Source organism: Hibiscus syriacus, unplaced genomic scaffold (genome assembly GCF_006381635.1).
Source record: "Hibiscus syriacus cultivar Baekdansim isolate YM2019G1 unplaced genomic scaffold, ASM638163v2 tig00110294_pilon, whole genome shotgun sequence".
NCBI classification, from domain to species: domain Eukaryota; kingdom Viridiplantae; phylum Streptophyta; class Magnoliopsida; order Malvales; family Malvaceae; genus Hibiscus; species Hibiscus syriacus.
This window is the reverse complement of record NW_024062666.1, coordinates 389998-402018: the sequence shown is the minus strand read 5'-3', so window position 1 is coordinate 402018 and position 12021 is coordinate 389998. Positions and strand designations below refer to the sequence as shown.

Sequence of the window (12021 nt, the reverse complement as noted above, 5' to 3'; positions counted from 1 at the left end):
CAGTGGGTTCTTCTGGAGGGCTATTGAGTTGCTGGGATGAGTGCTCTTTTGAAGTTGACAACCTTATTATAAACAGAAGGTTTATTGCAGTTTTTGGAAAGTTTCGAACTTCACAGTTTAGGTGTGGTTTTATTAATGTTTATGGGCCTAGTATTGAAGAAGAAAAGCAAGCTTCTTTGAAGAGTTAGCTGTTTTTATTTGTGGACTGAATATCCCTTTATGTGTGGGAGGTGATTTTAATGTGCATCTTTCTGAAGAAGAGAAGGTGGGGAGAGCTCCAAACAGAAGTTCAATAAGAATTTTCAGCCAATTTCTGCAAACATACGGGTTAATTGATTTACCTTTACATGGGGGCAGATTCACTTGGTGTAACAACCAGGATTTACCCACCTATGTTAGACTGGACAGGTTCCTCGTTGATGTTCATTTCCTAGAAGCATTTCCTGATGTTACACAATACTTGTTGCCAAGGTCAGTGTCAGATCATAATGCTGTTTTTCTGGAGAATGAGGGGTCAGTTGGGGGAAGAAACCTTTCAAACTCTTTAATTATTTGATGGAAGAGGACGGTTTCCAGAATTTAGTTGAGTCTACTGTTAAAGAATGCAAGTCTGATCAGAGGAAAGCAGGAATTCTATCTATCCTGAAATCTACTAAACTGTCGATCAAACAATGGGCGGGGAAGAGAGACCATTTTCCTTCTGTAGAGATTACAGATTTAGAAAAGAGGATTCACTTGGAAGAGGTGAACTTGCAGCAGAGGCAAGGTACATATGTTTGGGACAGAGGATCAGATTTGAACAATATGAGATCAATTATGGAGGTTGTATAAGATTGAAGAAAAAATATGGTTTCAAAATCGAGAGCTAGATGGGTGGAAGAAGGGGACCGCAATACAAGATTTTTTCATACTTGTGCGTTGATTAGGAGAAAGAGGAATTCCATGAATGCTTTGAATGTCAATGGAGATAACTCAAGATCCATCTGTCATCAAAGCTTGTGTCAAAGATCATTTTTTTGGAATTTACAACTCTAGTTCTACTTTGGAAGTAGAAGATATGAAGATGAATTTTTCAAAAATTTCAGTGGAGCAAAGGAATATTCTGGAAAAAGAATTCACGGAGGAAGAAATATGGGAGACTATACAATCATGTGATAGCAACAAAGCTCCCGACCCGGATGGTTTTAATATGGGCTTCTTCAAGAAATTTTGGGTTGTTCTTAAGGTTGATATTCTGAAATTCTTTCATAACTTTTATTTAGGGAAGATTGGAACTGGAGTAAATCATACTTTCATTACTCTTATCCCCAAGGTGGCCAATATGGTGGATTAGATGACTATAGACCTATAAGCCTGTGAGGTTTTGTACAAGATCCTCTCAAAATGTCTTTCGAGGAGATTAAGGAATTGCATTTCTGATGTAATGACCCTATGCAGTTTGCTTTCATTCCAGGTCGTCAAATTCTGGATTGTTCTCTTATAGCCAATGAGGGGATTGATTTTTTGGAGGAAAAAAGGACTCAAAGGATGTGTGTTTAAAGTGGATTTTAGAAGGGCATACGACACTGTGGATTGGTCTATTCTTTTTAAGGTTATGGAGAAATGGGTTTTCGGTTCTAAATGGAGAAGTTGGATAAAACAATGTGTTACTACTGCTTCTATTTCAGTTTTGATAAATGGGGTACCCTTCTCAGGAATTTCCTATGCAAGGGGTCTCCGCCAGGGCTGTTCTCTTTCGCCTTGCTTTTTAACTTAGTTGGGGAACTCCTAAATGTCTTGCTCTTAAAGGCTGTCTCTGATGGATTGTTTTCTGGTCTGCATATTGGGAGGAATGAGACTGCTTTCAACTTATCTCATCTGCAATTTGCAGACGACCTAATTATTTTCTGTGGGGCTTCGAAAATGGAGATTTCAAATGTTAAAAGGTCTTAAGAGTGTTTGAAGTTATGTCTGGTCTGCAGTTGAATCTTAAGAAAAGCAAGTTATTTGGTGTTAATACGGCTACAGAGGAGGTGGAGGAGTGGGCGTCGTCTATGGCTGTGCATGGGGAAATTTCCTTCTGATTATCTAGGTCTGCCGCTTGGTGCAACACGGAATTCAACCTCTCTTTGGGATCCGGTGTTTCAAAATTTAACAACAAACTAGCAGGTTGGAAAGCTGCCACCCTTTCCTTGGCAGGGAGATTAGTTTTGATTAAATCGGTTCTCTGTTCTCTTCCTACTTACTACTTGTCTATATTCAAAATTCCATCATCCGTAACTTCTAAACTCAACTCAATCATGTCTAAGTTCTTATGGGGAGGTGGAGCGGAGAAAAATAAGATTCATTGGGTTAGTTGGCTTAACGTGTGCAAGCCAAAGGAGGCTGGTGGTTTAGGAGTGTTAAATTAGCAATATGAACAGAGCACTATTGGGGAAATGGTCTTGGAGATTCGCTAATGACAAGGATGCTGTTTGGAGGATGATCTGTTCAAATACAATATTGATCCTTTTTCTTTATTGTTCAATAGCAAAATCCCAGCTCAAGCTTCTTGGATTTGGAGCTCGGTGGTGAATTCTTATTTTAAAGAAGACTCTTTTGGTTGCTATTTCCGCAGCATGTTCAGACTAGGAGTTGGGAATGGTCAATTTATTCAGTTTTGGCAGGACAAATGGGCAATGGACTGCCCTCTTAAGGTTTCTTTTCCGAGGCTGTTCGCAATCTCTACAAACCAGTTTGGAAAACTGATTGAATTTGGCGAGTTCAATTCTTTGGGATGGATCTGGAATATTCAGTTGAGGAGAAGCTTAGCCGATTGGGAATTTGAACAGTGGGCTAACCTGATGGCTATCATTTCTAATTTTTGTCTGTCTAAAGAGGCAATCGATGGTCTGATTTGGAAAGGAAACGGAACTGGTGTCTATTCTGCTAATTCATGTGAAGACTTGTTCTTTGGCTCAAAGGAGGATTATGTTTGGAAGAAATTTGTGTGGAAAGGTCTGGTGCCACCAAGAGTCGAGGTATTCATGTGGCAGGTAGTTCTTCAAAAACTGCCAGTGAGGTCTGAACTGGTTAAGAGAGGGTTACGGGTATAACAAATCTTTCTTGTCCTCTATGTAATTTGGAGGTTGAATCTTCTTCTCATTTACTTTTCTCGTGTTCAGTTGTGTGGTCACTTTGGAACAATTTGTGCAGTATTGGAGTCTTTCTGTGGTTTTTCATACAAATGCGCAGAAGTTTCTTCAAGCTTGGGAAGATCTAAATCCTAGGTCTGCTATTGGAAGTTCATTCCTGCCGTTGTTATTTGGACTGTTTGGAAAGTAAGAAATGATATTGTTTTTGATAGAGGGAAGTTTGACCATCTTAATCTATTTTTCCTAGCAAGAGTACGACTTGCATCTTGGTTCTCAGCTAAGTTTGCAGATTCTGTTATTTCAATGGATTCTCTAATCGGGGACCCTTCTCTTGGAGATTCATGCTTTCCTCTCAACAAATCGATTGTTACTACAATTCCTTGGTCCCCCTCTCCTAAGGGCTTTGTAAAATTGAATGTGGATGCAGCTACAAATTCTGATTGGAACAGCAGTGGAGTTGCGGTATTCTAAGAGATGAGGAAGGTCTTATTCTAGGATCTTTTAAGGAGGCCACGGGTCCAGGTCCACCTATTATGATGGAGCTAAGGGCTATTCAAGGGCTTAATTTTCTTTGATTCAGTGAAAGGAGGTATTAATGGTCGTTTGTTGTTAGATCAGACTGCAAATTGGCAGTGATTGGGTTAAGAATGGAACTTTCTGCCCTCAGATTTTTGTCATTCTTGTAAGGAACATAACAATTAAGCTAAAAGAAGTTGAGGTGTTATTAGATGGGTTGCTAGGACAGCCAATATTGAGGCTAATGGGTTGGCTAAATCCGCCATTGGCTAATTCCAGTGTGTCTTAGGGGTATTTTATGTTGGGATTTTCAAATTGTTGTAAGGGGCTTATCTTCTTGTTGTAATCTTATGTATTTTCATTAATGAAGTTTAAGGCACTCTTTTCCTCCTTCCTCTGATGAAGGAACTCATTATAAGTTCCTTATTCAAGAGGGGGTTTTTAATGAGGCCTACAATTCCTATTAAAAAAAAAAGTATTCAACCATGCTTTAAAATAATCCAGGACCGTCCCAAATGGATTTACCTTGAGCTTTTTGTTGTTTTTTGTCTCCGTATACATTTGAATTTCAATTGCATATACCTCCAGAAGCTGACTTCCCTTTTTTTTGATCATCTTACCCATCTTCCCTTTTACAAGATTTATGAAGTTCCTTCAAAATCTGATAGTGAAATATACTAGCTGATTATTTTTTAACATTCTATGTCGTGGATAAATGAACTTAAAAATGTTTGAGAAGATACCTTGCTCATTCGCCCATACTCACCCATATCAAACCAGATCTTGCAAAGCTTTAGATTTGTCTTAAACCAAAGTCTCTGCATGACAAGAAGAAATATACCAGAGCTTGATACAAATGCCAAAGGTATAGAATTTCTTAAACCAGAGTCTCTGCATGACAAGAAGCAATAAAGCAAAGCTTGACACAATGTCAAAGCTATGACATTGTAGATTAGATACTATCTAACCTCATTCTTTGCCTCTTCAAGGGCCTTTAGAGTGGTTTGATAGAATTCTTGCAGGAGATCAAATTTTGACTAGCTGATCCAGAAACAAAATCCATAATATTGTTTATACATTTTTCACTGTAATTTCGTGTCACTGCTGATTTGATGTACGTTAGCATCTCCCGGTAAGAGTATCATTTCTTTACCTCCCTAAACGGTAATAGATCTTTACAGTTTGCTTCAGAGCTTTGAATCCCCTAGCAGAGGAAGTATCAGCACACATTGTACATGGATAAGGCTCAAAACCAAATACATAATTTTTTTGGTGAATAAACAATGTTTTTTTTTATGGAGAGATAAAACAGTAACCGCATTCGGCAAGGTTGCAAGAATCTATTTATATAACAGAGTTCTTTGGTAAAGTTGACGTAAGAGAGAAGTCCATCCATAGTGGAAAGGGAACAGTAGCTATGCTCCTAATAATATATTGTAGCTAGCAGTTGCCAAAAGCATAAGAAAATTTAGCAAAGGAAAGCAAGAAAGCATTGACAGCAATTAAAGAAATGCTAGGTAATAACAATAATATACCTGAAGTTACAAACAAAAGGTCAATTCCAGAGAACTCACCACTCAGCCTTCTCAGGCTCCATGCTAACCACTTCAGAAAAACCAACAAGCGCTCCTTCAGGGTCTGTTTCTAGCAAACCTTTGATAACCAAAAACGCAAAAGAAAAAGCGATAAAAAGTGAAATCAATAATGTCAACTAACAACAAGGTTTTACACATTTAACCAAACAGAATTGGCCCCTGATCCCTCATCCACCACTACTGTATGGGATAGGAGATACCATTTAGGACTTATCAGTATCTGATATATCAATATTGATTAATCAAAAGGACAGTGTGAAAGCAAATCCACACCCACATGCATAATAAGTACACTAGTTACAATGGTAAAATGATCTTAACAGAACATATGCTCACTCAAATGAGGATTAGATAAAGAAACGTTGGTGAAAAAACATAATAATAACATTAGTAAAGTTAGGTGTATTGTAACTCGAATGGAAGTAAAATTTTGAAGTATATAAACGTATTATAGGCATAAACCCTAACAGCAGTTCACAACCACGTTCCAAAGGTGTACTCTAACTCTAATGGAAGTAAAATTTTGAAGTATATAAATGTATTATACGTAAAACTGAAACATTCTTGATCATAACCATATCAAAACAGAGATTAGGAAATAATATGCCAAAAAAATGGATGAAAAAAACCTTTGGAATTGTAATATTGATTCTCAATATCAACGTCTTGTTCCTCAGGCTCCTCATCGGAGTACTCAAATCCGTAATCTTCCATATCCGCATCTGCCCAATTCCAAAAACCGATCAGTTAAACTAATTTTTATTTAAAAAAACGAAGCTAGTAATACAAAAACAAATTTTGAATGGAAGAAAAGAAGAGAACAGGAGAGACCTGAAGCCATGGTTTCTCGTACAATATCGGTATCGGAAGGATCAGTGAATTTGAATGTTGTAGAAAATTAGAGAGGTGAAGGTGTCGCGATTTGCTGAAATTAATTTTACTGTGCTTGTGGAGTGGGTCTGCAAATAAAGTTTTGGTTAAAATACGCAAATAGTCCACTGACTTCAAAATCTTTTCTTAGTCTTCAACCATGAATAACAAAATTGGTATATGGTACATTACCATCTAAAATATGGCGTAATAGTTGGTTAGTAGAATTTGTATAATAATAAATTTAGTCATCAATATTTATATTTTTTTTATTTTATCCTAATTTTAAAGATTAAATTTTAACGTTTTAATATTATGTCAATTTAATCTTTAAAATCACATTTTTTTTAATTGTTATCTTCTTATTTTTTGGACTCACTTCTTGTGTTAATGGCTATGAAAATAGAAGGATCTGAAAAAATAAAAATATTAATGAATTAGAAGGAAAATTAATTCGAGTTTTAACAAAACTGAAATACAATAATAGATTAAAAATAAATATGTTCTCTAACCCAAAAAGGAAAAGATTAAAAATAAACCCATTGACCTGCAGTCTGTAAGGATTTCCATTTACACGTATATAAAATCAAAGACATGATCAAGCTCAATCCTCGTATTCAAGTTCCTCGTCGGCTGTTGCATCCTGGTATTGTTGATATTCGGATACAAGGCCGTTCATGTTGCTCTCGGCCTCGGTGAACTCCATTTCATCCATTCCTTCACCAGTGTACCAGTGCAAGAAAGCCTTCCTCCTGAACATAGCGGTGAATTGCTCGCTCACTCGTCTGAACATATCCTGAATGGAGGTTGAGTTGCCAACAAAGGTAGATGCCATTGACAGGCCCCGAGGAGGAATATCACAGACACTGGACTTTACATTGTTCGGAATCCACTCGACAAAGTACGACGAGTTCTTGTTTTGAACATTAATCATTTGCTCATCAACCTCTTTGGTGCTCATCTTGCCCCTGAACATGGCTGAGGCCGTGACATAACGACCGTGTCGTGGGTCTGTAGCAGCACATCATGTTCTTAGCATCCCACATCTGCTGAGTGAGCTCCGGGATGGTTAGCTCACGATAATGCTGAGATCCTCGTGAGGTGAGAGGAGCAAATCCGACCATAAAGAAGTGGAGCCGAGGGAAAGGAATAAGGTTCACAGCAAGTTTCCAGAGGTCGGAGTTGAGCTGACCAGGGAATCTAAGGCAGCATGTGACACCACTCATGGTTGCAGGGATCAGATGGTTCAAATCACCAACTGTTACATGATAACCAAAATCAGGGGAAGTATTCAATAATATACTAAGATCAAGATACAAAACCAACACAAATCATAATTTTGGTACAACAATATTGTAAGGGTCCTGAAACAGATATCATACAATGCCACATTGTCCAACACCATGCACTCATCCGCATTTTCAACAAGCTGGTGAACGGAAAGCGTCGCATTATACGGCTCAACCACTGTATCTGAAACCTATGGTGACGGAAAGACGGAGAAAGTGAGCATCATCCGATCAGGGTATTCTTCTCTGATCTTTGAGATCAGCAGGGTACCCACGCCGGAACCGGTTCCCCCTCCAAGAGAGTGGCGAACTTGAAAACCTATTCGGATAAACAAGTAAATACATAAATAAATAAAAAAAATCCAAAATCAAAAATTAAAGAAACATCCAACGTAATTACTATAAAAATTATCCAGTAAAATTCAACTTGAAAAATTCGAACTTTTCGATTCAATTCAAAAAGATTTAAAATAAAATTTGAGTTATACAATATGACTCAAATAACTCAAAAATTTTAATACTTAATGTATTGATTTAAAATAAATGTCGAATTTTGAACTCACACAAGTGTGACAATATGAACATTCTTGACCACTTGATCAATTAATAGATCTCGGATTTTACTTTTTATTTAAAGTTACGAAACTTGAGTAATATTTTCAAATAGTTCATTGCAAGTCAAATTTTAGTTGAATCTTTTTAATCTAAAATATTAAAAATAACTATATTGTGACGCGACTATTAATTGATCTTTTAGTTTTATTAATAAAATTAGGCTTAATATTTTAATTATGATAAACTGAGATTTAACTGGAACCTTCATGTAATGCTAATGCGTTGGTTGCTGATAAATATTGTTTCAGAGAGAAGTACCCAAGCACTTTTTTATTTCCATTTGCATTAATCTTCAATAGGTTGAACTTAACATATTCTCATATATTTATAAACACAATTGATACTGTCCATGTAATAAGACAGTAAATAGACTAGCAAAAACAGTTCCATCCGAGCAGTCGAATCGCTCAAACGGTTCCCGATGCTTCCGAGGGTTCCGAAACAGTCGTCGAAACAAGTTCTTTGTACCACTCATTTTCTTCCCGGCCAATAAAGTTCGCATCTGCATTTTAAGAATTCCTATAGAACTATTAACTGCAATTATGTTGAAAGAACGATGAATCCAAGTCATGTAAGATGTAACAAAGCTCAAACATCCAACTTTCCAATTCTTTATGAGGCTGATAAAAGAAAACTCAAGTTAAACTACTTGCCTGACAAAAATACATCTCGATAATCATCATCGTCATATACAAATTGTGGGGGATCCGGGGAACCGACTCCGACGATGGTGCTTCCACTGCATTATGTTTTCAAATAGCAGCAATCAAGATAATTGAATGAAATGGCAATACCAATAGATTCAGCCATCTTTCTTCGGAACCCGATGATATAAACAGAAATAAACAACCTCAAACAGATAAACAATCTGAAAATCTATATGTTATCTTCATTGTTTTATATATATATATATATATATATATATTATATATATGAAACTTAGTTTAAAGACTAATCCGTGCATTTTCCCTATCTAATCTTGTTTAAGCACAACATCAGATTCTCGTTCGTTCTAAGCATGACAGTTCACAATAAATGCTGGATCGGACATTAAAATTTAAACATTTTCCACACAATCTTGTACCTCCCAGACATGAACACAGCATCGTACTGTCCGCGACCAGCTGCAGTTACCCGCTGCTTTAGCCGTTTAAGGGATGGTAAGACTTCAAACGCGGAGGTTCTGCAAATAATACAGATTCATGTAAGGTAATACATCTCTGATTCTATTATTAAGCACGTCGAATTAAACTATAGATGTGAAGAAAGGATAATTTAATACATAATTGATGTATGCTAATAATATATCACCGAAAGCTCATCCTCTCATGGAGAGGAGTCAAATCATCAGCCTAGAATAAACTTTGACAGATTATGCATTCATCAAACTCAAGTAATTGCCAAATAAATAAAAGGCGAATGGAATCAGTTGATTCTTTGTGTATTTGTACCCAAATCATTAATGCAGACATCCTGAGATATTCCATTCATTGATATTTTCTCCAGCAATGTCAAAGGATCAACATTACTTGTTTGATCTAGCCGAAGAAGCTGAAAAACCAGGATTTCTCTCAGATATAAACTATGGCAAGTGATAAAAATAGAGCAGAATTCGCTCACTGGCGACCTAATGTAGTTTACCTTGTAAACTTCAGCTGTTGGACATGCTTCCTTAGGCTTTATAAGAACCATTGGAATGTCCAATGGAAGAGGAGGGGATATATCTGAACAATCTGGGCATATCAGCATAGAGTTCATTAATCATGCAAGTATAGCAATGGAGTAGATAAATTTCATTCCGATTGACTGAGATTGCATCGTTAGCGAATGCCAGATCATAATAACTACAGTCTATGTTGCTTTGACTCTATTTTTCTCGAAATACATGGGTCCGATGCTTATCTGGACTTGGTATAGAATATGATCCTCCAAGAACCCTCCAAAATACAATGTAAACCATGGGGGGGAAATTGAACATACCCCGGTTGGATAATCGTCCACGTCGGAAACTCTCATCCAATTCCAAGTAACATAGACTACAGTAAGAAAACAGATCTAGGCACAAATTTTGCTCTAAAACAAATACACAAAAACATAATCAAAGCCTACGAGTCCTACAACCAGTCCTAATAAATATTACGACAAATTCAGGTGTTAAAGGAACAAAGGAAGCTTTAGTTCTCTGCAAATTAAATAAATTAGAATGCCAAATTCACAATTTTGAAGGGATATGAGAAACTACAGCACAAAAAATGAAGTTATCATTGGAGAAGGATTCTAAAACTGGCCTCATTCCATAATACAAATGGTCAAAATATTCCCGACAATGTGCTTTCCAATCAAAAAACAAGGTAAAATATTACCATACCTCACCTCGACCTGTACAATATGCTGCTCCATGTGAGAAAAAGAATGGAATATCAGAACCTATCTCACTCGACCATTCTTGGAGCTCCTTCTCAGTTGCAACACAACCATTGAACTGATTAGCTGCCCAAGTGCGGTCGCTGCATTGCTGCTTCCACCACCAAGCCCTGCCCCAGTAGGCACCTTTTTATCAAGATGAACCTATCCATGTCATTCCAATAAAAACAATATAAGCCAAAAATACATTCAAATAAACCATAAGTTTGCAGAAGCACATATATTCAGATAAAAACGTAAAATTTCAACGTTTATCACGTAGCTAGAGTTCTTTACCCAAAAGAAGTTGGAACTGCCAGTTTTCTTCCTGTAGAGGTTAAGGGCTTTAATAATCTGCAACAAGGAAGAACAAATTTAGGAACACAAGAGAACAAAAAAGGACTTGCAGCGAGGCGTCGAACGAAATCGCAGAAACATTGAAACCTCACCAAGTTTCTATCATCAAGGGGTACACCGGAGACATTGGTCGACAAACGATCATTGGTTTTGGATGGTGACAAAGAGAACTTAATTATATCCCCCAGACTCACTGTCTGGATCCACAAACAAAAGGCTAAGCAAATTCAGATACTTTGGGGATCAACAATCAACATACACATATATACGTATATGTAGGAATTAAGAGAGAGAAATAACAAACTTACATGAAAGAGAGATGCTAAATCATGATACCCATCTTCCCTTTTGTTTGTAATTCTCAGGAAAACATTAATCTATATACCCAAAGAAAAAAAAAAGGTATGGTTCAAACTTGCAATTCAAACATAAAATCGATTTCAATTAAATTCAAATAAATGCAGGAAATTACCTTACAAGGTGAGAACAAAGTAAGCCTTGAAAAAGGAGCTTCCTTGTCCACTTCATCTGCTAACTTATTTAGCCTCTCATCAGGGTCATATACAATCTAAACAAATAAAACCCATGAAAAAAATAACTAAAACAATAAGCTTTCGACTTAAAAACCAAAGCAAAACCAAGAAAGAGTAACTAAAAGAAGGACCTCAAGCTGTTTCTTGGATGCTTTGACAAAAGGGGTTCTTTGAAAATGAACTTTTGGTGGGGGAGCATTTGATAAGCCACAATTTTTGAAGGGAGATGAGAAGAAGAGACTCTGATTATGGAACAAATGAGAAGAAGCCATGGTTCTAAAGCACCAGAAATGGAATCGAAGCCTGAGATTTCTTTGTCTTGTCTTCGTTTGTGTTAGGAGATAGCCATATTTTTTTCTGAAACAATTGATAGCGGAAGATTTTCGAAAGGCTTAATTCAGATCGGTAACAAGCAGTGCACTGTATTTGTTTTGGTAAACTACGCATTTAGTTGCTCAACTATTATTTTGAATCTATTTTGGTCACTCATCTCTTTTATTTTTAAAACCACACTTAACGTTATATTTTGGTTCTGTTTTAGTCATGTGTCATTAACAAAATAATGAGTATGCTGACATATTATCATAAGATAAAATCATATCATCATTAAAAAAATTATCATATTGACAATTTTGTTTATTTTTTAACGATGAATGATTATATCGAAACAAAAACATAACGTTATATATGATTTAAAGAAATAATTGAGTGACCAAAATAAAGCCACAAT

The 12021-nt window shown here is 36.5% G+C and overlaps 1 protein-coding gene, 1 long non-coding RNA gene and 2 pseudogenes across 2 annotated transcripts; all 4 read right to left on the bottom strand.

Moving 5' to 3' along the window:
• Positions 1-4154: 4154 nt before the first annotated feature.
• LOC120116366 lies at positions 4155-4663 on the bottom strand. The gene is made up of 3 exons (XR_005515542.1): positions 4598-4663; positions 4373-4447; positions 4155-4290 (listed from the first exon to the last, which is right to left on the bottom strand). It is a non-coding gene; the product is annotated as an uncharacterized LOC120116366 (long non-coding RNA).
• A 3-nt stretch (positions 4664-4666) lies between these two features.
• On the bottom strand, positions 4667-6158 carry LOC120116415 (COP9 signalosome complex subunit 2-like). Its single transcript, XM_039136919.1, has 5 exons — positions 6056-6158; positions 5854-5946; positions 5204-5282; positions 4783-4833; positions 4667-4670 (listed from the first exon to the last, which is right to left on the bottom strand). Exons 1-5 carry the CDS (start codon positions 6063-6065, stop codon positions 4667-4669), a joined length of 237 nt encoding a protein of 78 aa, XP_038992850.1. The 5' UTR covers positions 6066-6158.
• A 527-nt stretch (positions 6159-6685) lies between these two features.
• LOC120116413 lies at positions 6686-8278 on the bottom strand (annotated as a pseudogene).
• A 96-nt stretch (positions 8279-8374) lies between these two features.
• On the bottom strand, positions 8375-11654 carry LOC120116412 (annotated as a pseudogene).
• Between the last annotated feature and the right edge of the window lie 367 nt (positions 11655-12021).